Raw genomic sequence first — 26,482 nt, 5'->3', positions numbered from 1 at the left:
TATGGAAAATTAGATTTTTACGGGACATCACTGAGAATGTTGGCAAAATTACAAACTGTGTTAAAATTTCTGAAAAAGGGGCGAGAAATGGCGGGACAGTGAATTGAACTGTAATTAATCGAAAAAATGCTGAGCGTGTGGCAAACACGCGAGATGAGGATTTAATAATTATTATAGTCGTAATTATCAGACTATTTTTTACGATTTATAAATATCACCTTCATTTACGGTTTCAGTAAAATTTTCAAATTCAAATTAGCTTCGTTGTAATGAGCATGAAAATTGCATAAATGAAGTCGGGACAATAAAATTTACGAGAATGTCCCGTAAAATACGGGACAAGTGGTTACCCTACTGATAACGTGCTGTGAAATTTGGTGGTTCCCGTCGAATTGTTTCAAACATTATACTTTTCCTGAAAAGATGAAAAACACGCCGATTTATATTTTCAATGGCATTTCCACACGGTTGTCACAAAAGTGGCTTTAAATACATTTATTGCAATTTTAAAATTAATTTTCCAATTATTACTACTATGCTGATATATTAAGGATGACCATACGTCATCCTCTTTTTTTTCTACGAAATCTCAATCAAGTTTTATTCTTCATTTTGAAATCAAGTATTAAAACTATCTCTTCCCAACTCACAAACCATAATACGATAATTACGACTATCAAATATTCATCTCACATATGGCCCATGATACACATAATGCTACTAAATTCGCAATTCTAATAATTTTCACGGATATGAATGACTAATTAGTTAATCGATTATGATTTCAATTAGCATCAGGATGAAAAATTTATAAATATCAGAAAATTCGCAATTTTACTAATTTTCACGAATTTCAATGACTAATTAATTAACTAATTATGATTTTAATTAGCATCGGGATCGTTGCGATTGATAAACGACAATCTCTCAAATTTATGAAAATTAGAAAAATCGAAATTTTACTAATTTTAACGAATTTGAATGAATAATTAACTAATTAGGATCGTAATTAGCATCAGGAACGATGGGATTAATTAATGACAATCTTTCGAATTTATGAAAGTTGGATGTAAATCGCATCACTAATTATCACGAGTTTGAATGAGTAATTAGTTAATTATGATTTTAATTAGCATCAGGATCACTGCGATTAAAGAATGTTAAGATTTAAAAATTTATAAAAAATCAGAAAACTCACAGCATTTACCAAAGTGCGTGGTCAAAGTCCGAAATGTGTTTGTTTACAAGCGTTTTACCGTAACATATACCTATATAATTATATATAATATTAATATACATATATATATATATATAAATAATTAATTAATAAATATATACTATATGTAAAATTATCGGAACAAGCTAGAGTAAAGACATGGTTATGTTGATATTGTCTTAATACAGCGCCATCTGTGATTCATTATATTAAAAAAAAGCGTGAATATTATATAATATATATATATATAATGTATGTAGTATGTATGCATGTATATGTATATATATATATATATATATATATAATATAAATATATATAAATAAACTTTAACGTTGAGACACTGCAACTGCAACAAGTTGCGGTGTGACAGCTCCGGCCCTTTTTGTGGTTGACTTGACTTGACTTTATTATCCAGGATTTTCAGCATCTAAGGCTATTCCTGAAAGTTATAAGTGATAAGAAATACCCATGCCATTTCCCATTATAATTTTGCCGGAAATACGGCACAAGATTTCCAATGCCAACTGTCACAAAATTGGTGATTACGTCATAACTTTGCAAAGTCACCGATCATTGCTGAAATTCCAAAAAATTACGGAGTGGTGGGGAAATGAAGGGCTACATTAAATAAATGTAGTTTGTGGGGGGGGGGGGGGAGGGGATTCTGAGTAATACCAACATCTCTGTGAAATCGGATTCCAAATTTGATAATATTCCGGGAAGGAATTTGAGTAATATTTCTTTTAATTGTATTCTAAGTGTTCTGGAACTTTGTCCAGGTCACTCATGTGATCTGTAAATATGTCATCACTCACTCGCTCTCATTTACTTACTTGTTCACTCATACGGTTAGTCACATGGTCATTCGCTTGATCACTTACTTGGTCACTCATACCGTCAACCACTCACTCATTTACTTGGTCACTCATATGGTCAATCACTCACTTGGTCACTCATACGGTAAATTATTCAATCACTATCACTTAGATTACTCGTACATTCAGTTACTCTGTCACTCATATGGTCAATAACTGATCTGTAAATGTGCTTTGCCTCATTTAAGTGATCTGTAAATGTGCTTCGGGTCATTTTAGTTATCTGTAAATGTACTGCGTACCTCTTAAATGATCATCAAGTGCAAAACACAAGTTTTTTGCTAGTTTTATAAAGGGTGGCCAGACGTCCCGGTTTTTAACTAATCACTGTCACGTCATCTGTTTGTGTCGGTTCTTGTCATCGCCTAATCAAATCACGGCATGATGACCATATTTCGTTAGAAAAATATGAAAAACTAGAATTTTATGAATAAAAATACGGGATATCACGGGATATCGCCGCTGTGGTGGTCGAGTGGTTATAGTGACGGACTCGCGATGCGAGGGGCCGGGTTCGAACCCCACAGTGGTGGTCGGCTGAAGTTGGTTTTCTGTGGTTCCCAACTTCAAGGCGCAAATGCGAGCAGATCTCCCCGTTAAAAAGTCTCGCCACAGAGAGCAACAGTCCTACAACGATAAGAACGACTTATGGACAAACTGATGTAGATAATTAAGGTTATTGTCCATTGGTAGAAGTCATATACTGTAATTAATGGCAATTGAGGACTACTTAAATAATTACGTATAAAGGCAGAAATGTTAGTCGCTCAAAACATGCCCACCAGATGGCGACTTCATAGGAAGTTTCAATACAATGTAAATATTATATTCATGCTTTATTGTACTTTATGAGCCGTTTCGGTAGTGAATCATGAGATGAACGATAATTCTTAACTAATTTATTACGGAACAATATTTACGTCTCGTTCCCGCCATGTTGTCATTCCCTTCAAGTGTTGCCACCTTCGTAAAACATAATACTGTATTTTCTGGTGTTGCCAGATACATAACAATTCTCCCACACTAAATTAAGAGATGATTAATGATAGAAACAAAAGTTATACACAAGAATCAACATTTGAATAGTCACAAGTTCAATCTTTGAACTGGTTTTCTGGAACGAGTTGAGCGTCTCAGTTGAGTAGTCTGAGCTGGAGGAAAAATAGTTCTTGTTGATCGAGGAGTTGCATTTGAAGTTTGCTCTGTTTCAGTAGAAGCATCTACCATAGATGAAGTCTTGTGTTGGCAAATTGCAGGAATCTCTCGTTGACTTACATGATCACTAAAAGTGACAGATTTCTTTTGAGGGAAGTGTCTCATAGGAACTGATAGTCGAATAGGAGTTGGAGAAGACGGTCGATTGACTTCACACCGTCGAAGCTGTTCAAAATGTCTCTTGATAATGTATCCATCATCTAGTTCAACTAGGTAATGAACACGACCCAATCGTTGAACAACAGTTCCATACTTCCATAGGCTTGAATGAGTGTAATTTCTTGACTGTACTCTATCTCCTTCCTTGAAAAATTTGTCAAAGACTGGCTGTGTTGCATTGTTCTTGTATGACTCAGGAGTTGTAGGTTTGAGGAGATCTAGCTTTGTTCTGAGATTCTCTCCCAACAATAATTCTGCTGGTGTCTTTCCACATGAAAGAGGTGTAGCTCTGTACCGAAACAATAGTTTACATAATTTTTCGTGAAGTGTTCCTCGTTCGAATTCCATGCATTTCAGTTTTGTCTTCAGGGTTTGGCAATAACGTTCTGCTTGTCCATTTGTTGAGGGATGACCAGGAGCTATCATTCGTTGTCGAATACCATTTCGTTTGCAGAAGTCCATGAATTCTTGTGATTTGAAAATTGAAGCATTATCACTAACGAGAATTTCTGGCAGTCCATGTCGACTGAATATTTCTCGCAGGAAATGAATTGTAATAGCAGAATCTGGAGCTTTCTTCATGTAGTAGATTTCTGGCCATTTAGACTTCGCATCGATGACAAGTAAGAAAAAATGTCCCATGAAGGGTCCCGCATAGTCCATGTGAACACGTTGCCAATTTCTTGTTGGACTTTCCCAATTGTGCACTGGAGCTTTCTGGGGGTTTTTCTTGACGTCACAACAGTTCTTGCAACTTTTCACTAGACTTTCTATGTCAGAGTCAATATTCTTCCAATAGCAGTAATTTCGAGCAAGTGCTTTCATCTTCACTATTCCACAATGAGTTGAGTGTAGTTCTTGAAGGATGGTTGGTTGAAGTGTCTTAGGTATTATTACACGCTGTCCACGAAGTAGAATTCCTTCTTGTAATGTTATTTCTGGGTCATATAAAGTTCCTTCCATCACATTTTTCTTTAGTTCACGTAGATCATCATCCAATTCTGTATATTTTCGGATTTCTTCAGAAGTAATTGTGTCTGTGGATATGTGTCTAATCACTGATGCTTGCAGGATGTATTCATCATCAACAGTATTGACTTGTACATCTGTCAGTGGTAAGGGACTTCTCGACAAATAGTCTACATTTGCATGTTCGGATGATTTTCGATGTTTGATGTCATAGTCGAAGTTGGAAAGGAAATGTGCATACCGCAACATTCTTGTAGCTGACAATGCTGGAAGTTTTTTCTCTGGATGCAAGAGAGTCATCATTGGTTTATTGTCCACAACCAATGTGAATTTTCGACCAAAGATGTAATCATAGAACTTTCTGCATGCCCAATATACAGCTGTAGCTTCTCGATCGAGCTGGCTGTAATTTTTCTCAGCAGCTGTTAGTGATCTTGAAGCAAATGCAATAGGACGTTCACTTCCATCAGGCATAATATGCGATAATATTCCGGATAGACCATGTGGACTAGCATCAGTAGCCAAAGTCACTGGAAGTTCTGGAGTAAATGGTATGAGGACTTGGTCACTAGAAATTTCAGACTTGATTTTTATCCATGCTGCTTCACAATCAGCTGTCCAGTTGAACAGAATACTTTTCTTGAGAAGATTATTTAGTGGGTGAAGTAACCTTGATGCACTCTTGATGAATTTCGAGTAATACATAACTAAGCCCAAAAATTGTCTCAATTCGTCAACATTTTTTGGTCTGGGTGCTTCTTGAATAGCTTGAATCTTAGCTGGAGATTTGTTCAGTCCTTTGGAAGTTATAACATGTCCAAGGTATTCTACACTTTTTTCAAAAAATTTACATTTGTTGATATTTACATGCAAATGATATTTTCGTAATTTATTTAGAACATTCAGCAAGTGTGTTGTGCATTCCTCATAAGTCTTGCCTTGTATAATTAAATCATCAAAATATGCAGTTACTCCATCTAAATCTTGAACAAACTGATCCATGAAAGAATGAAATTCGTTCGGTGCAGTTTTAATACCAAAAAACAATCTTTTTGCCAAATAGGTACCTCGATGTGTAGAGATCGTTTGAACTTTTGCACTATCTTCATTGACTGCTAAATGCAAATATGCTTTATGGATGTCCAAGGTGCAGAAATATGATCCACCTCGTAGCTTGTTGAATATATCTTCAATCTTGGGTATTGGGTGTCTGGCATCATGAAGTTGATTGTTTACAGTCACCTTATAATCAGCACAAAGTCTTACAGAACCATCAGATTTTGGCACGATGACAAGTGGAGTTCCCCATTCTGAATGATCCACTTTTTCTATGATCCCTTGATCACACAAGTTATCCAGTTCTTTTTCAACTTTTTCACGCAAAGCATATGGTACTGGACGGGGTTTAACAAACACTGGTTTGGCATCTTTCCGCAATTTCAGGGAGCATGTATAATCTGGAATCTTGCCCACTGTTTGTTCAAAAACATCAGAGTATTCATTGACAATACTAGGAACAGATCTTTTTACGGCACACACAGGTATATGCTTGACACTTGAGGAATCATGAATGTCATTTATGTTGATATCCAATTTACGCATCCAATTTCGACCAAGGATAGGTTCTCTCTTCAAATTGACAAGGTATAATTCTTCTTCACTGGATTTAGCATTGTAGCATACAGTCACTTTGACGTATCCGATAGGTTTGAAAATTTCACCTGTATAACTTCGGAAAAATATATTTGTTTTCAGGATCGGAAGATTTAGGTTTAAGCGCCTGTAGTCACTTATGTTCATGATGCTCACACGACTACCAGAGTCACATTCGAAACGACAATTTTTCCCATTTAATTGAATGACTGCAAATATTCTATCGTCTTTTTCAGCAGTGTTAGTGCATATATCAACAATCTGGGGCTGTACTACCTGCTCATGCTTATTCTCATCCGATCCGAATTATAAGCATCCGTTCATAAGCATGACGTTAAGAATAATCCGAAAAACGATACCAAGAAATTATTCGTAGGGTCACTCCTTAACGTCACGTGACATGAAAGAGGGAAAATCAAAGAAATCGCTTTCTACACAGGGAAAAACGATTTTTCCCTTTGGCCGATCGACCACTGACCAATCAAAATTAAGCTTGGGGTATACAACTACTACTATACATTTACTGAATTTTTTGTTCAGCGACGGTGGCAACGCAATTCATTTTTAATGCACGTGCAGAACCTTTTGTTGTTGTTTTCTTTCCACAATCTTTAACGTCAAAAATGGAAGGTGTTAGCGGGTATCGGCTAGATACTTTTTTTTATTTTTTTTAATGGGGAGGATGGGAAATAAGAGTATATGAAGAGTTATTTCTATAATTAAAATATATTTTTCAGCGTGTAAATATTATTCAGAAGGATATTACAGCATTCTTATTAATTTACTGAAGTTCTTTTTAAGCCGTACTTCATAAGGAACTACCAAAATCGCATTGGAATAATAATGTATTGTCCTCCATTGCCTATTTTGATGGACGTGGGTGATTATTACTTTGCTTCATTTATTTTATATATATATATATAATTTTAGAATAATATAATTATATCATCGAGAAATATACCGTGAAAAAATATCTCGAAAAAATATAGCTTTAGAGGGAATTATCGTTATATCGAGTATCGTTGTAGCGAGGTTTCACTGTATACTACACTTGGATTTCCAATTGAATCCGTCCAATCAATTGTAAAAATCCGATGAAATTGCAATTTTCTTTCAAGGAAAAACACCACTTAAGTCATCGTAATAAATTTCCGAATCCAAGAAATAAATTTTTCATTTTTCGTATTTTCCACTTGCGATGGCGAGTAGAGAATACGATCATCCGATGCTTAAGAAGTGGGTCTCCCTTATCCTTATCGTCATCCGAATATTCGGAGAAATACGATGCTTGTTTTCGGAGGGAGAATGCCGCTAGTACGGAAATTTCCCTTTCATGCTTATATTGTCATAATCGGTGGGGATACGGATCGGATTCCTGATAAGCATGAAGAGATAGTACAGCCCCTGGCTCACTTGAAAGTGATCTGGATTTTCGACATATTGAACAGTATTTCCTTCAGATCCGCTTTTATTTTTCCGTTTCAGAAGCTCTGTAATACATACTCTACTGATATGACCTTTTTTGAAGCAAATCTGGCATGAGAGCTTGTGTTTCACTCGACAGTTTTGAGTCTGGTGGTTGTTTTTTCCGCAATGGAGACACACGTTTTCTAACCCGATGTCTCTCAAATTGAGGTTTCGCTTCCGACTTGCCGATCTGTCGCGTCGATGCGGAGTCGATTTCCGTCGCGAACTCCCGCTGTTATTACATTGCGCAATTTTATCCACACTGGAACCGTAATTACTCTTGTAGAGTTCTTTATTTTCGATTTTCGAAGCTTCAATCGCTAATGCGACTTCGAGTGTTTCGTCGAATGTCAGTTCAGCTTGTTGTAGAATTCTTTCGCGGATTTCGGCATCCTGTAATCCTCGTATAAATTGAGCACGTAGCATGAGGTTGATGACAGATTTTGAGCATTCAGCATTTTCACAACTAGATTTGAATTCGGCGGTTTTCGAAAGTTCTTTTAATGTAGCGATATAATTCGAAATCGGCTCACCTGGGTGTTGTGTGCGGCAAAGAAACTTGTGTTGTTCCGTCAGGATGTTTACCCTTTTGCAGAGATGATCTTTCAAGATTTTCAGCAGGTCGTCGTACGTCTTCGATGAAGGGAGATCCGGTGAAGTTAGACTGGAAAGCAGGTGATAGTACTTGGATCCGAGACAGTTGATTAGCACCATTTTCTTGGCTTCGGCGACGTCGGCTGTTGAATCCGTGAGTCCTTTGAGCTGGAAGTAGTTTTCGAGTCTTTGTACATATTCACCGAAACTTTCGTTAGCTTCGTCGTAGCATTCAAACGAGATCGATTGTGACTGGAGAAGCGTTTTCACATTGACGCTGGTTGAAGATGCTGGATGAGTTTCGTTTAGTTTCGAGACGAAATTACTTAAAACGGTTACTAGATCGTCGATGTCTGCCATTTCAGATTCTTTTTTTTTTTTTTCACTCGTCGCCAACTTTATTGTACTTTATGAGCCGTTTCGGTAGTGAATCATGAGATGAACGATAATTCTTAACTAATTTATTACGGAACAATATTTACATCTCGTTCCCGCCATGTTGTCATTCCCTTCAAGTGTTGCCACCTTCGTAAAACATAATACTGTATTTTCTGGTGTTGCCAGATACATAACACATGCTGGATTCTATACATTATACTAGAAAATTATATCAGAAAACTATAAAACTCCAAAAATAATAGCGTCACGCTCGCATTTAATCAGAAATCTTTTATATGAACTTTTTTATTTTTATTACTACAATGACCCGAAGCACATTTACAGACCATTTTTTCTACGGGCTCCACGTCTGACCCTGGAATCGACTGAGTTCTGAGCGACCACAAACACTATTTTTGTCATCAAATGAATTTACAATGAATAGATACATTATTATGCAAGTGGAAGGAAATTGAAACAGTGGACGAAGCAAATAACTTAGGGTTTAGTTACAGGCAGCTTACTATATATAATCCCGGATAATGTCATTCGGCTCTGGAAAATAACTTGGCCCCTCTTAATTGGTCACTCACTTGATCATTCACAGTCATTCGCTCAGCCATACATTCACTCACATTCACATACTCAAATGGGCAATCAACTTGGTGATTCATACCGTCACTAACTCGGTTAACCGTATGATGTGGTAAATCATGTGGATCACTCACTTGGTCACTCACACCTTAAATCACTCGGTGACTCACCCTACGGTCACTTCACTCGGTCATTCATACAATCAATCACTTTGTAACTCATATCGTCAGTCACTGATACGATCAATCACTCAATCAGTCACTCACACGGTCAGTCAATTGATCATTGTCAGTCAGGATGTTCAATCACTTGGTCATCCTCTTGGACACTCATACGGTCAATCACTCGGTCACTCGTACGTTCAATCACTCAGTCACTCATATGGTCCCTCACTTGATCACTCTTCCAATCATTTAGTCACTCATATAGTCAGTCACTCACTCATACTGGCAATCACTCACTTGGTCACTCATACGGTCAATCATTGGGCATTCATATGGTCAATCACTCGGTCACTCATATTATCTATCGCTCACTCAGCCACATGGTCACTCATACGGTCAATCATTGGGCATTCATATGGTCAATCACTGGGTCACTCATATTATCTATCGCTCACTCAGCCACATGGTCACTCATACGGTCAATCATTGGGCATTCATATGGTCAATCACTCGGTCACTCATATTATCTATCGCTCACTCAGCCACATGGTCACTCATACGGTAAATTACTCACACTTGGTCACTCATACATTCAGTTACACTGTCACTCACTTGGTCACATACCGTCAATCACTCAATTACTCACTTGGTCACATACCGTCAATCACTCAATTACTCACTTGGTCACATACCGTCAATCACTCAATTACTCACTTGGTCACTCATACCGTCAATCACTCACTCTTTCATTTACTTACTTGGTCACTCATATGGTCATTCACTCGGTCACTCATACACTCAATCACTCACTCAGACACTTTCTCACTCATACGGTAAATTATTCAATCACTTGGTCACTCATGTATTCAGTTACTCTGTCACTCATAAGGTCAATCACTCAGCCGGTCACGCACTTGCTTACTCACTGTCACTCCCATGATCGTTCGCATGGTCATTTCCTCATTCAAACAATCCCTTACTTTGACATACTCATACAGCCACTCACTTGGTCCTTCCTTTTCGGTCACGCACTCGGTTATTCGTGTGGCCTCCCACTTGGTCACTTATATGATCAATCACTACGTCATTCACTTGGTCACTCATACATTCAGTTACTCTGTAACTCCTATCGTCAACTCCTTTGTTACTCATATGGTCGATCAATCGGTCACTCACTTGTTCACTTTCATGGTAAATCAGTGCCACTCATATGGTCAATCAGTGCCACTCATATGGTCAACCACTGGTTCACTCACTCGGTCAAACACATGATCAATCACTCAGTCACTCCCTTGATCACTCATGTGGTCAATCACTCAGTCGATCACTCATGTGGTCAATCACTCAGTCACTCACTCGGTCAAACACATGATCAATCACTCAGTCACTCACTTGATCACTCATGTGGTCAATCACTCAGTCACTCTCATGATCGGTCGCATGGTCATTCACTCATTCAAGTAATCCTTTACTTTCACATACTCATGCAGTCGCTCACTTGGTCACGCGCTCGGTTAATCATGTGGCCTCCCACTTGGTCACGCGCTCGGTTAATCATGTGGCCTCCCACTTGGTCACTTATACCGACAATCACTCGGTCTCTCATTTGGTCACACACACGGCCACTCACTTAAGCATTCATAGTCATTTCCTTGGTCACTCATACGGTGAATCTTTCTTACAGTCAATTACACATTCACAAATAGTCGCTCACTCATACAGTCAATTCCACACTCACTTGATCACTCATATGTTCTCAACTCGAAGAAGCGGCTCGATTTAAAAAGGGTAGCATTGTCTTCAGTTTTAGCATGAGGTCTTCATGACGTCATCATCGAACGAATGAGAGACGCAGAACGTGGAACGTCATCACTTGTGGGAGGGGCGAAGAAACGAGGAACGAATCATTGAAGAGATAAATGACGTCATTCGTGAGGTGGCCGTAAAACCAGATTTTTAATTTTCGCTTTCAATGTTTGAGTGACGTCATCAGATTCACCTCATGGCGTCTTCTAATGATAAAGCAATGCAAAAACACTGTTTATTGATGATTTGTTTAATGGAATAATTATTCTCAAAACATTACCAGTTTTTTTGAGCAGACGCCTCAAATATCCTCCATTACTAGGATATTTATTTTAAATTTTTAGAAAGAATATTTGATTTTTGACAGATGTTTTTCTGAGCTCATGCATGCAATGTTAAGTCAATGGGAATTTTTTTTTCTACAAGAACAGAATTATCAGAAAGGTAGCTCTTGTCGTAATCATGCTCTAATTCAGCGATTCTCAACCTGTGGGGCGCGCCCCCTTGGGGGGGGGGCGTGATAGTACTGAAAGGGGGGCGCTAGCATATCGAAAGAAATATGTATTATTTAAAAAAATGATTATTTTACTCTGAAATTAAAGCAAAGCAAAATGCATTATAAGATAATAAAAAATAAAATTCGCATTTATACTGATATAATACACTTGAAATAGGACTTTATCAGTACTGCACAATGTATTTAATAATTAGAATACATCCCATATTGTTCAGTATTTTCGTGACTTTCTCATGTTTGTGTTGGTTCTTGTCATCGCCTAATCAAGCATTTAATGTTTCCAGCGGTAGTCGTACAGATCAGAAAATCGACAGTGTGTCCTGAGATATAGTGGCGAGAATATACATGTATATATAATACTGCAAACGGGTAATCTTTTGATTGCAATGAGAGCGAAGGGAACGATTTATGAATGCGTCATCCAATGAAAATACTCTATGATGCGTGAAATAGTTGATTATAATGAATAAATAGGTCTGTAATAATATCCTGGATACGTCAACGGCAGTAATGTATTGACTCAAAATTTTCATAATTCGTAGTTACAGGTTTGAAGTTTCTAACCACCCATGATTCGCCACAACTTTCTAAAATTCAAAAGAAAAAAAAAAAACTTCATATAACAGCTATCATTTCCCGCAAAACATTTAATTTTCAAGTATCGCCATTCACTGCCCCCACTCGGTATACGTCTGAAAACATATATGCAGGCTCTCATTATTGGCGTACGCAGTGAAGGGGGGCTATTTATTTCGTCCGGAGGCCTAGATTATGCTAATTTACAGGAAAGAAACGTAAAAACTCCTTCCAGAAGAGAGAAAAAAAAAGATGAATGCCTCCTCCCCCACACGAGAAAATATTGCATACGCCTATGAAGGCAATTATGACAGAATAGCGCTATAAGAAAACTTACACCACCTAACGCAAAACATTTCGTCGCAACTAAAATCTGTCGGTCTTTTCTGACTGTTCAAATGACCGATGCAAGAAAACGTTTTACCGCAGAGACCACAGTCCTGTGGGTTCATTTACGCCTGTTCAAACTACTGGTGCGAGAAAACGTTCTATATCATACGAATCATATTCACGTGACTTTTATTCAGTGTGTGGACTCTTTTGTGATCATTCGAATGACCAATTTCAGAAAAAGTCTTTCCACAGTGATCACACTTATGTGACCTCTCCAGCGTGGGTTCTTTTGTGTCTGTTCAAATTACTGACGACAGAAAACGTTTTGCCGCAGAAATCGCACTCGTGTGGCTTCTCTCTAGTGTGGGTCCTTTTATGTATGTCCAAGTTACTGATTTGAGTAAACGTTTTACCGCAGAGATCGCACTTATGTGGCTTCTCTCCAGTGTGGGTTCTTTTGTGTCTGTTCAAACTGCAGATGAGAGAAAACTTTTTACCACAACAATCGCACTCGTGTGGCTTTTCTCCAGTGTGGACTCTCTTGTGAACATTCAAACAACCTATTCGAGAAAACGTTTTACCACAAAGGTCGCACTCATGTGGCTTCTCTCCCGTGTGGACTCTTTTGTGAACATTCAAATGACCGATTTGAGAAAATGCTTTACCGCAAAGATCACACTCATGTGGCTTTTCTCCAGTGTGGACTCTTTTGTGAATGTTTAAACGACGGACGTCAGAAAACGTTTTACCACAGCAGTCACACTCATGTGGCTTTTCTCCTGTGTGAACTCTTATGTGAAAATTCAAATGACCAAACTGAGAAAAAGTTTTACCGCAGTAGTTGCACTCGTGCAGTTTCCTTGTAGTGTGGATTCTTCTGTGTTGGTTCAAGCTAGCCATTTTAGTAAATGTTTAGTTGACAAAAATTTCCCCTATATCGCATTTCTTTCAATATGCAATATTTTGTTTGCTTGTTCTCTTCCACTTCTTCCAAAAAAATATTTTACAGTATTGGGTATTATACCGGTGTTCTTCAGTATGTATGCGACGACAAGCGATAGATTGGGGAATACTTCATTTACAAGGTGAGCATGATCAGAACACAATCCAAATTGTCTCTATTATATCCGTATTCACCACATAGATTGATCTCTGTTATCTCTGATCTACCAAAGAATCTTGTCACACAAGAATTACAAATGATTTGGCATAAGGTAGATATTCTACAATGTATCTCACAATGCCTATCCTATTGGATATTGCTGGAAGGAATGTCGAGAGTCTTGTGCAGTTTCACAAAATCCATAATTCTTTCTAACAGGTTCCGACAATGATTTTCAATTACCTGCAAAAGAAAAGGTACTACAATCATAAAGCCTCAATTAATTTTTACTAATTCATTCGTAATAAACATTAAAATTGCATAAATGAAGTCGGGACAGTCAAATTTACGTGAAAGCACGAGAATGTCCCGTAAAATACGGGACATGTGGTCACCCTACTGATAATATGCTGTGAAATTTGGTGGTTCCCGTCGAATTGTTTCAAACATTATACTTTTCCTGAAAAGATGAAAAACACGCTGATTTATATTTTCAATGGCATTTCCACACGGTTGTCACAAAAGTGGCTTTAAATACATTTATTGCAATTTTAAAATTAATTTTCCAATTATTACTACTATGCTGATATATTAAGGATGACCATACGTCATCCTCTTTTTTTTCTACGAAATCTCAATCAAGTTTTATTCTTCATTTTGAAATCAAGTATTAAAACTATCTCTTCCCAACTCACAAACCATAATACGATAATTACGACTATCAAATATTCATCTCACATATGGCCCATGATACACATAATGCTACTAAATTCGCAATTCTAATAATTTTCACGGATATGAATGACTAATTAGTTAATCGATTATGATTTCAATTAGCATCAGGATGAAAAATTTATAAATATCAGAAAATTCGCAATTTTACTAATTTTCACGAATTTCAATGACTAATTAATTAACTAATTATGATTTTAATTAGCATCGGGATCGTTGCGATTGATAAACGACAATCTCTCAAATTTATGAAAATTAGAAAAATCGAAATTTTACTAATTTTAACGAATTTGAATGAATAATTAACTAATTAGGATCGTAATTAGCATCAGGAACGATGGGATTAATTAATGACAATCTTTCGAATTTATGAAAGTTGGATGTAAATCGCATCACTAATTATCACGAGTTTGAATGAGTAATTAGTTAATTATGATTTTAATTAGCATCAGGATCACTGCGATTAAAGAATGTTAAGATTTAAAAATTTATAAAAAATCAGAAAACTCACAGCATTTACCAAAGTGCGTGGTCAAAGTCCGAAATGTATTTGTTTACAAGCGTTTTCCGGCGTTTTACCGTAACATATACCTATATAATTATATATAATATTAATATACATATATATATATAAATAATTAATTAATAAATATATATATATGTAAAATTATCGGAACAAGCTAGAGTAAAGACATGGTTATGTTGATATTGTCTTAATACAGCGCCATTTGTGATTCATTATATTAAAAAAAAGTGTGAATATTATATAATATATATATATATATATATATATAATGTATGTAGTATGTATGCATGTATATATATATATATAATATAAATATATATAAATAAACTTTAACGTTGAGACACTGCAACTGCAACAAGTTGCGGTGTGACAGCTCCGGCCCTTTTTGTGGTTGACTTGACTTTATTATCCAGGATTTTCAGCATCTAAGGCTATTCCTGAAAGTTATAAGTGATAAGAAATACGCATGCCATTTCCCATTATAATTTTGCGGAAATACGGCAGAAGATTTCCAATGCCAACTGTCACAAAATTGGTGATTACGTCATAACTTTGCAAAGTCACCGATCATTGCTGAAATTCCAAAAAATTACGGAGTGGTGGGGAAATGAAGGGCTACATTAAATAAATGTAGTTTGTGGGGGGGGGGGGAGGGGATTCTGAGTAATACCAACATCTCTGTGAAATCGGATTCCAAATTTGATAATATTGCGGGGACGGAATTTGAGTAATATTTCTTTTAATTGTATTCTAAGTGTTCTGGAACTTTGTCCAGGTCACTCATGTGATCTGTAAATATGTCATCACTCACTCGCTCTCATTTACTTACTTGTTCACTCATACGGTCAATCACATGGTCATTCGCTTGATCACTTACTTGGTCACTCATACCGTCAACCACTCACTCATTTACTTGGTCACTCATATGGTCAGTCACTCGTCACTCATACGGTCAAACGTTTCGCCACTCATATGGTCAATCACTCACTTGGTCACTCATACGGTAAATTATTCAATCACTATCACTTAGATTACTCGCACATTCAGTTACTCTGTCACTCATATGGTCAATCACTGATCTATAAATGTTCTTTGCGTCATTCAAGTGATCTGTAAATGTGCTTTGCCTCATTTAAGTGATCTGTAAATGTGCTTCGGGTCATTTTAGTTATCTGTAAATGTACTGCGTACCTCTTAAATGATCATCAAGTGCAAAACACAAGTTTTTTGCTAGTTTTATAAAGGGTGGCCAGACGTCCCGGTTTTTAACTAATCACTGCTCAGATTCAACCCAAAACAATTTTGGTCTTACTGTAACAATAAAAATAAGAATGCACCTAAGTATATGTGTTTCAAAAACAATGTTTTATTAACAGACGCCTTGATTGCTTATGGTTTCGCCAATTTTGTTGTATCGAATTTCACAACTTCTGAGAATGATCACAATCATTATTCTGCTTCAAACAACGACTTTCCTGTTTCTTCTGATGTTGTCAATATTCCTTATATCTCCGTAAATGACATCAAATGTAGTATAAAAAGATTGAAGGGGAGTAGCTCCAGAAGTATTGATGGTATACCTCCATATTTTGTCAAGGCGTGTGCTGAGCATTTGCTGTATCCACTTTTATTAATTTTTAATATGTCTGTTAAAAATGGGATCTTTCCGGACTAATGGAAGAAAGCAAGAACCGTTCCAATTCTTAAAAAAGGTGATAGACGTCAAATTGAAAATTATAGAGGTATGGCCATTTTGTCACCTTTCACTAAAATATTTGAGTCTATTTTATATGATAAAATCTATGCTCAAATTAAGACCTGTATCTCCCCAAATCAGCATGGTTTTGTTAGAAATAGATCTACGGTTACCAATCTTCTTTCCCTCAATACCAACTCAAAATTTTCATAATTCGTAGTTACAGTTTGAAGCTACTAACCGCCCGTGATTGGCCACAACTTTCTAAAATTCAAAAGAAAAAAAAAAACTTCATATAACAGCTATTATTTCCCGCAAAACATTTAATTTCAAGTATCGCCATTCACTGCCCCCACTCGGTATACGTCTGAAAACATATATGCAGGCTCTCATTATTGGCGTACGCAGTGAAGGGGGGCTATTTATTTCGTCTGGAGGCCTAGATTATGTTAATTTACAGGAAAGAAACGTAAGAACTCCTTTCAGAAGAGAGAAAAAAAAAAGATGAATGCATCCTCCCCCACACGAGAAAATATTACATACGCCTATGACGGCAATTATGACAGAATAGCGCTATAAGAAAACTTACACCACCTAACGCAAAACATTTCGTCGCAACTAAAATCTGTCGGTCTTTTCTGACTGTTCAAATGACCGATGCAAGAAAACGTTTTACAGCAGAGACCGCAGTCCTGTGGGTTCATTTACGCCAGTTCAAACTACTGGTGCGAGAAAACGTTCTATATCATACGAATCATATTCACGTGACTTTTATTCAGTGTGTGGACTCTTTTGTGATCATTCGAATGACCAATTTCAGAAAAAGTCTTTCCACAGTGATCACACATATGTGACCTCTCCAGCGTGGGTTCTTTTGTGTCTGTTCAAATTACTGACGACAGAAAACGTTTTGCCGCAGAAATCGCACTCGTGTGGCTTCTCTCTAGTGTGGGTCCTTTTATGTATGTCCAAGTTACTGATCTGAGTAAACGTTTTACCGCAGAGATCGCACTTATGTGGCTTCTCTCCAGTGTGGGTTCTTTTGTGTCTGTTCAAACTGCTGATGAGAGAAAACGTTTTACCACAACAATCGCACTCATGTGGCTTTTCTCCAGTGTGGACTCTCTTGTGAACATTCAAACAACCGATTCGAGAAAACGTTTTACCACAAAGGTCGCACTCATGTGGCTTCTCTCCCGTGTGGACTCTTTTGTGAACATTCAAATGACCGATTTGAGAAAATGCTTTACCGCAAAGATCACACTTATGTGGCTTTTCTCCAGTGTGGACTCTTTTGTGAATGTTTAAACGACGGACGTCAGAAAACGTTTTACCACAGCAATCACACTCATGTGGCTTTTCTCCTGTGTGAACTCTTATGTGAAAATTCAAATGACCAAACTGAGAAAAAGTTTTACCGCAGTAGTTGCACTCGTGTAGTTTCCTTGTTGTGTGGATTCTTCTGTGTTGGTTCAAGCTAGCCATTTTAGTAAATGTTTAGTTAACAAAAATTTCCCCTATATCGCATTTCTTTCAATATGCAATATTTTGTTTGCTTGTTCTCTTCCACTTCTTCCAAAAAAATATTTTACAGTATTGGGTATTATACCGGTGTTCTTCAGTATGTATGCGACGACAAGCGATAGATTGGGGAATACTTCATTTACAAGGTGAGCATGATCAGAACACAATCCGAATTGTCTCTATTATATCCGTATTCACCACATAGATTGATCTCTGTTATCTCTGATCTACCAAAGAATCTTGTCACACAAGAATTGCAAATGATCTAGCATAAGGTAAATATTCTACAATGTATCTCACAATGCCTATCCTATTGGATATTGCTGGAAGGAATGTGCAGAGTCTTGTGCAGTTTCACAAAATCCATAATTCTTTCTAACAGGTTCCGACAATGATTTTCAATTACCTGCAAAAGAAAAGGTACCACAATCATAAAACCTCAATTAACTTTTACTAATTCATTCGCTCGAATTACTCCTCATGTAATGCGTTTCGGAATGTTCTTTTGTTGTAGTTTTTGTTTCACAAAAAATATATATACATTCGAGAAATCCGAAAAAAATAGATTTAACAAACTCATTTTTTATCACCCGTAGAAAATGTGACATTTGCAATTAAGAGCAAACCATTGACCAACAAACGAACATAGAGAATTCGGTCGATCACATTAATATTCTGTCACTGATCGGAAATTATTGGAGTTTGGTTGCGATGTTTTATCACACGGAACATGTAGTCAAAATTTAATGTATTTCATTCATTGCGAAACTCCTCGTCCGTTTACCTCCGATTATCTGATAAATTGTGGAACACCGCCAATTTTTCTAATCTTGACTGATTAACCTTTGTGAAGACACTGGAATGCCCACGTCCAATGAAGACCATTCGTATCGATTTCCACGATCTCTTTCATTTCGATCTCTGCGATTTCCACAATTTACGATCTCTTTTTAAGCCTGGATCTGACCCCATAACAGGTACCGTTCAGCCTTCGTGGAAACGAGAGAGATCCCTTCATCGGACTTAACATAACCCACTACAAAGTGCGAGTGCCACTCATCCATTTTTCGAGCAGCAAGCTTTCATTTTTGGCGCAGAAATTTTGAAAATGGAGCAGGAGTACAAACAGACTACGTATATCTGCAATATAAGGGGGTAATTTTTCCCCTAAAATGCTGAAAATATCTAATTCTAAATAAATTTCCTTCATAAATTCATAATTTGTGAATTTCCCTCACAAAGGTCATTTGAAATTTTTACGAAGCATCTGTCACTCCGCTAAAGTATTCTATACAGCACAATAAAAAAAATTACTCAAAAATTAATTTCTTTTCAATTTCGAAAAAAAATTTAAAAAGTGTATACTTAAATACAACAACCCTATAGTCACTGGAACCTTGCGCGGCAGCTGGGGAACCTAGGCAGTGCCTCGGTTGCCCCAAGCCTAGTTACGGCCTGCCTTGACCCCCCCTACCAGTGCAAGGTTCTCAGCAAAATCTGCTCGATCCTGCCTGACTTTAATTCGCAAATTTCCTTGACCAAAAACGCATACACTGTGATGGGCATATATATAATACAAAAAAATGCCACTGAAAAACACGAATCAAACAGAATTTTCAGGCATTTATGGTAACCGTTTTTCCAGACATTTTATTGGCAACTCTGGAATCGAAACTGCTTTTCTTCCCTTCCGCCTGTTTGACGAGTAAAAAAAAATATGTATACAGTAAGTACAGCAGCCGAAAAAAACCGGCATGCACCACGCCCCCTACCTGGATCGGAAACACGCGTGCACTATGTCCATACCCTATATGCGAGATTTATAGATTCTTCATTGTTATTGGGCCCTATTGAGCTACTGAAAGAGGAAAAACGGGGCAAAGCACATCGGAAAAGGGAAAAATAACGAAATATGTCGTAAATGTTTTATGATGCTAGGTAATAATGGTTGGCATTTACATTAATTAGATGTAAAATTGCAACAAGTGTTGAAATCAAATTGATTCTGTAATATTAAAATACAACAACATCATCGTTAAATTTGATTACTCAGTACCCCCACGTGGCGAAGATCATCTTTCAATTACCAGTTTTTTTTTAATATTTGTTTAAATAACAAAGTGCATAATTGAAATTCAATGTCATATCGGTCGGAACATTAGGAGAATAGTTAGTATTCGGCCAAATCACTATTCGTTCCATTCCTATGCAACAACAAACCGACCATGACTCCCATAGGGCAGGAGTCCTTAACCTATGGATCGCGCCCCAATCATGGGTCTTAGAAGATTCCGGGATGGGTCGTACATCAAACCAAATATTTTGTTAATAAGTAATGCTCGTTAAGCATTTTTATAACCGAAATAGAGTCTTGGGTCACGGCTTAAATAGGTTAAGAACTAGGGGATATAAGCTATTATGGCCGCCCAAAATAAGAATTTGGGCCGTGGTGGAAGAGCGATGCTAACGCCTGGAACACTAAGCACCGAAAGACCACCACAGGGCAAGAAGACACGAAAGGTTACATTGGGCAGGAACTTACAAAGATACGCACGTCGTCGGAAGACCTCCGAGTGGGGGCCACGAAAAACTATAGCCATAGGCCTATACAATACAGAATGGAACAATTACAAAACGCCATTCCTAAAAAAAAAATGACGTCATTAAACGAAACCGCATGAAATTTGAAAACTCTTCGTGATTGGAAGTGCATTTCTAAAGCCAACGGTTACAATTGGTCCCACGGGGCAAACAATTTGAATCACCCTGCACATGCGCACAGTTAATTTAATTGAAACCATAATCTACTCTTTCTCCACACAATATTCGTACTAATGTCAAGTTTTTTTTCAAAAGTTTCACATAAACATAAAGCATCATGTTTCCGTTTGCATCTTGTACTTGCCAGGTACATCATTTGACACTTTTTTGCATTTCGGAGATTCAGGGGGGGGGGTTCTTATCATTTTTCAGCCGTGACCCCGAAATCAACAGCAAGATCAGCTTTGTGACCCATGGGAACTGGTTTTTTGTTTTTCAAAATCAGTGAAACCAGTGACGCAGTTAAGTTCGTTTTAGTGGAATTATAAAACTCATCCAGGAAGCCCCTGCGAACCAAGCTTGGTTCGTGACCAATCTTGACCACCATAGTTCAAGCGTGCTTGGCTGCAAGTGGATTTGTTTGAGCCTTCTCGAAAAAACCCCCGGGAATCAAGTTTGAATACTAACCCATAGCTGAAGAATCCCCTGACTGTAAGTAAATTTATACGACCCATCCAGGAAACCCCGGTGAATAATGTTTGGTACACGACCAATAAATAGTTCAGGAATCCTTGGCTGTAAGTGGATTTGTAGGACCCATCTCGGGACACTCTCTGCGAATTAAGTGTGGATCCTGACCCTATAGCACAAGAATCCTTCTCTAAGTAACGGCCCATCGAGAAAGTCCCAATGAATAAAGTGACCCGAAGCGCAAGAAACGCTGCTATCAGTGGATTTTAACGACCCATCTCGGAAGTCCCAGCGACTCGTGTTAAGAACCATTGACGAATAGCATTTACATAAAAAAACTACCGAAAACTGGCGTTCATTTTGACACAATCAAACTCGGTTATAACGAACTCAGTGGCAACCGAGGCCATAGCGTCAATAATTGGCTGTCACGGCCGCGACACTCTATGGAAATAAGCTCTTAACATGAGGGAATTTCCTCGGTCGCAATAGAATAGGCATAGTGTGAAACGGTGTGTGGGGTCATCGTGCTCATTTACCCTTGCGAGAAAATATACTAGTTGCGTTAGGTCCGTTTCAGCTGGTATGGTATTTGCCCAGGGCCCGAAAATTTGAACCCCGTATCCTTGGTCCCCTAATTCCTGCTCTGCAATGAATGAAAATCGGGTCCTGAACATACGCTGAGTAGGGCACAGTCCGATGCTTCAAGACTTTGCTGCACGTTCTGCATTTCATTCGAAGCCATTGAAGCACCCTCGTTGAAACAGTGGCTCTGAACCAGGAGCCACGTGTCTCCCCTTTGCAGCAATATGTTATTTCTTCAAACGGGTCTCTGGTAAAACGTAAGAAGGGGCCACGGGAGAGCACAAGGACCGGAGGAAAAAATGTTTTCCAAAAGAACTGTGATGGGGGGAGGGGAGAAACCGACGCCGTCTTAACGCATGAGCTGGGGGGGGGGGTCTCAAGAGAACAGGGGCCTCACAAGAATGAGATAAAGTTGCAATTTTTTCGAGTATACATGTAAATTTGCTTGTTAGGGACTGCAAAAAGTCATTTGGTCGGAGGGCCCGTGACACTCTTGAGACGGTCCTGTGGGACACTCCACTTATTCTCAGTCAGAGTCACACACATGGCAACCTTTCGCATAAAATGAGTCAAACGCTTTGGGGGGGGGGGGGGAATCCGGAAATTTCGCCTGTCCTGACCGCATGAGTGAGTGGCTGTATGAGTAAGAGACCAAGTGAGTTTGTGATTGACTATGAGTAAGAGAATCACCAAGAGTGACCATATGCGTAGTTGAGTGACTAGGATGGGTAATGACCGTATGAGTGACCGACCGCATTAATGATCTAGTGAGTGAATGAGTGATCATATTAACGATCTCGTGAGTGAATGAGTGATCATATTAACGATCTAGTGAGTGAATGAGCGATCATATAAATGATCAGGTGAGTGGCCGTATGAGTGACCACATCACCTGGTCTCTCATACAGTCACGTACCCACTCGTTCACTCATATGGGCACATGCTGCTAGTCACTCAGACCTACAACTGGTCATTCATCCAACCACTCATCAAATCCTACGGTCACCCACCCTTCAATCGGTCACTAACGCATTCACTAGGTCATTCATATGGTCACTCAACCACATGGACACTGATACATTCACTCACTCGGTGGGATCTAGGCCTTATTATTATGAGGCCCAATGTTACACTGGTTTGGGGGAAGGGAGTGTAAGGGGGGTGATATGGGTGTCAAAGAAACGTAACATTCGTACCACACGTTATAATGAACCGTACAAAGTTCGGTTCCCTGGTCAAACATGAATTTTTACGGACCCCTTCAAGCGTTCCTCGAGGGTGTAGATAATTATATTATGTAGCAATTATGCATAATTACCCTCCAAATGAATTCCACAACTGACGATATGCAACGGAAAGGAGGGGGAAGAGAATGAATGTGAATATAAAAGGCACTTGCTTCCCCCCCCCCCTCAGATACGGGATCCGGAAATTTCGTATTCACACATTTCGCATGACTGTGTGAGTGACCATATGAGTGACCCACTCAGTGTGTTATTGATTGTATGATTGAGTGACTGAATGATCAAGCAATTGACCGCATTAGTCATCAGGTTGGTGACCGCATGAGTAATCACACCCACTTGGTCTCTTATCTGATCACTCGACCGAATGAGTGACGTATGAGGAAGTGAGTGCATGAATGACCAAGTGAATGCCTTAATGACTGATTGAAAGGTGAGTGACCGTATGAATGGACAAGTGAGTGGATGAATGGCCAATTGTGAGGATGGGTGACCGCATGGGTGGGTATCTACATGAGTGACTGACAGCATATGACCATATGAGTGAACGAGTGGGTACGTGACTGTATGAGAGACCAGGTGATGCGGTCACTCATTCAGTCACTCGATCATTAATATGCACCGGGGACGAAATTTCCGTGAACAAGCTTCGCCAGAAACCAAAGCTGCATTGAAGTCACTCATTGATCACTCATTCAGTCACTAGATCATTAATATGATCACTCATTCAGTCACTTGATCATTAATATGATCACTCATTCAGCGCACTTGATCATTAATATGATCGCTCATTCAGTACACTAGATCATTAATGATCATTGATTCAATCACTAGATCACTAATATGATCGCTCGTTCAGTCACTAGATCATTAATATGATCGCTCGTTCAGTCACTAGATCATTAATATGATCACTCATTCAGTCACTAGATCACTAATATGATCACTCATTCACTCACTAGATCACTAATATTATCGCTCGTTCAGTAACTAGATCATTAATATGATCGCTCATTCAGCACATTAGATCATTAATATGATCGCTCGTTCAGACACTAGATCATTAATATGATCACTCATTCAGCCACTAGATCACTAATATTATCGCTCGTTCAGTCACTAGATCATTAATATGATCACTCATACGGTCATTACTCATCCTACAGTCACTCAACCATTCATATGGTCGCTCTTGATAATTCTGTCACTCAATAGTCAATCACAAACTTGGTCTCCTACTCATACAGTCAGGGCAGACGAAATGCACCGGGGACGAAATTTCCGTGAACAAGCTTCGCCAGAAACCAAAGCTGCATTGAAGTTCCTTTCAAGCGACTTTGGCCAGAAAAACAGACTCGAAAGCACGTTACACAAGGAGCACAAAAATAACAATAAAAGCGCCAAAAATCGAGCCAACGCCACACACGCTTCAGGAAACGCGTGTGCTGCGGTAGAAACAAAATGGCTTACCCGTGGCAGCGTTCCTCAATTGTGGCTAATCCCTTCAATCGCAGGATCAATTCAAACATTTGGCACCACAAGAATCAATTTAAAATCAAAAAATCGCCGTCAAATATTCTTGCATTCCGCAAATCGCCGTTACAACGACCATCAACAATGTTGATTCAACATGAACAGAGAGAGAAAGCCGCAGCCGTTCCTTTAACCCACGTGACGACGTCATCTCCCTTTCGTCTCTGATTGATATGTTTTTCTTCCTATTCCATCTTCTTTTTTTCGCCGTGCCAGCGCCATCTGTGGGCGAGATGAACCACTTCAGCTGCAATTCGGGAGGTTCTCGCTCTGACACAGTGCGTAATTATTTTTATTTATTCCCTGTTTAGGGGCCGTTCAAGTATTACGTCAGCATATTTCTCGGCATATTTGACCCACCCTGCCCCCCTTGTCAGCAAAATTTCGTCCGCCCCAAAATGGGATCACAGACGTACGCGGGGAGGGCAAAGAGGATCTCGTCTCGTCTCCCCCCCCCCCCACCCTCCCAGATGATAAAAATTTTATTTATGTTTTTTGACCCACAAAAAATTTAAAATTTTGGAAGAAAATACTTTTACGTGTGTGTGTGTGTGTGTTATTACAGTCGAATCCCGTTTTAACGCATACCGTTATAGCGAAAATCTCGTTTTAACGAACACTTTTCTAATCTCCCAAATAAGTTTACATGGGAACAATGCTAGATAACGTGGAATTCCGTCATAACGAAGTGATTCTTTCGGTCTCTTGGCGTTCGTTATAACGGGATTCGACTTTATAATCAATTTCTGTTAATTTCAATGCTATCTGAAGGCTAAGAACTCAAAATTTGTCTCTTAGAAATTAATTGCGACCCACCTTTTGAGCCATGTATGGCCAACCCAAGGCCAGAAAGCCAAATATAGCCCTCGAAGTTATCTGATGTGGCCGCCACCCCGAATGAACTACGCGCACACTTTTTTTTCACAGATCACTCAAGTAGGCCCGTGGCACATTCAGGTAGCACTTAAGTGACTCGCGGCACATTTCCACACATTATACGGGGCATCACTGACAGTGCCGTCTTCACGCATGGGCCCAACCGGACACGGCCCGGGGGCCTCAGAAAAACGGCGAGTAATTTAATTTTACGAGAAGTTTTCGGGTAGGGCCTCAGAGAAATCATTTGGCCCGGGGGCCCCATGATGCTCTTAAGACGGCCCTGATCACTGAAAATGTTGGCAAAATTATCAACAGTGTTAAAATGCGTGGAAAACTAACGAGGGGGTGAGGAATGACGGGAAACTAGAAATCGCAGCGAAACGATGAGAATTAAATAATCATAGCCATAATTACCAAAATATTTCATAAATTATGAAAATTACATTCATTCAGGATTTCAGTAAAAACTTTGAATTCAAATTAGAGCATTGTTGAAATAAATAGGAAAGTTGTATAGAAGGAAGTCTCGTGACGGCAAAATTTACGTGAAAGTACGAGAATGTCCCGTATTTTACGGGACACGTGATTAGCCTACTGATAATATGCTGTAAGTAAGGGTATAGTTGAAAAACGGATTTGTATTTTTAATAACCGTGGTTGCCATTGTACACACTTATTATAATGAAATTATTTTTCAATTATGCTGATATATGTGGGATGACTATACGTCCTGTATTTCTCGGAACATCTCCCCGTACTTTCACGTAATTTTTACCATCCCGACTTTTTTGGGAAATGTCCCGTTTTTTTTCTACGCATTTTCAATCAAGCCAACTTGAATTTTTATTCTTCATTGAAATCAAGTATTGAAACTATCTTCCTAACTCATAAACTATAATACGATAATTACGAC

General features: G+C 38.5%; 1 protein-coding gene across 1 annotated transcript; it reads right to left on the bottom strand.

The window, feature by feature from the left end:
• Positions 1-8,881: 8,881 nt before the first annotated feature.
• Positions 8,882-24,840, bottom strand: LOC149068017 (uncharacterized). The gene is made up of 3 exons (XM_089251886.1): positions 24,628-24,840; positions 17,420-18,503; positions 8,882-13,420 (listed from the first exon to the last, which is right to left on the bottom strand). Exons 2-3 carry the CDS (start codon positions 18,056-18,058, stop codon positions 12,779-12,781), a joined length of 1,281 nt encoding a protein of 426 aa, XP_089108012.1. The 5' UTR covers positions 18,059-18,503; positions 24,628-24,840; the 3' UTR covers positions 8,882-12,778.
• Between the last annotated feature and the right edge of the window lie 1,642 nt (positions 24,841-26,482).

Source organism: Pholcus phalangioides, unplaced genomic scaffold, assembly GCF_987345545.1.
Source record: "Pholcus phalangioides strain wild (caught in Gottingen) unplaced genomic scaffold, Ppha-v1.0 ptg000027l_1, whole genome shotgun sequence".
NCBI lineage: Eukaryota > Metazoa > Arthropoda > Arachnida > Araneae > Pholcidae > Pholcus > Pholcus phalangioides.
Note: the sequence above shows the minus strand (reverse complement) of the source record. Positions and strands in the feature narration are given on the sequence as shown.

What these genes read in the sequence shown, in the direction of transcription:
- LOC149068017 (XM_089251886.1), bottom strand. Translation starts at nt 18,058, where the DNA reads ATGGCTAGCTTGAACCAACACAGAAGAATCCACACAACAAGGAAACTA. An exon ending in ACGCTGGAGAGGTCACATAT is followed by an intron (nt 13,421 to 17,419) that starts GTGTGATCACTG and finishes TAAACATTTACT; the next exon opens with AAAATGGCTAGCTTGAACCA.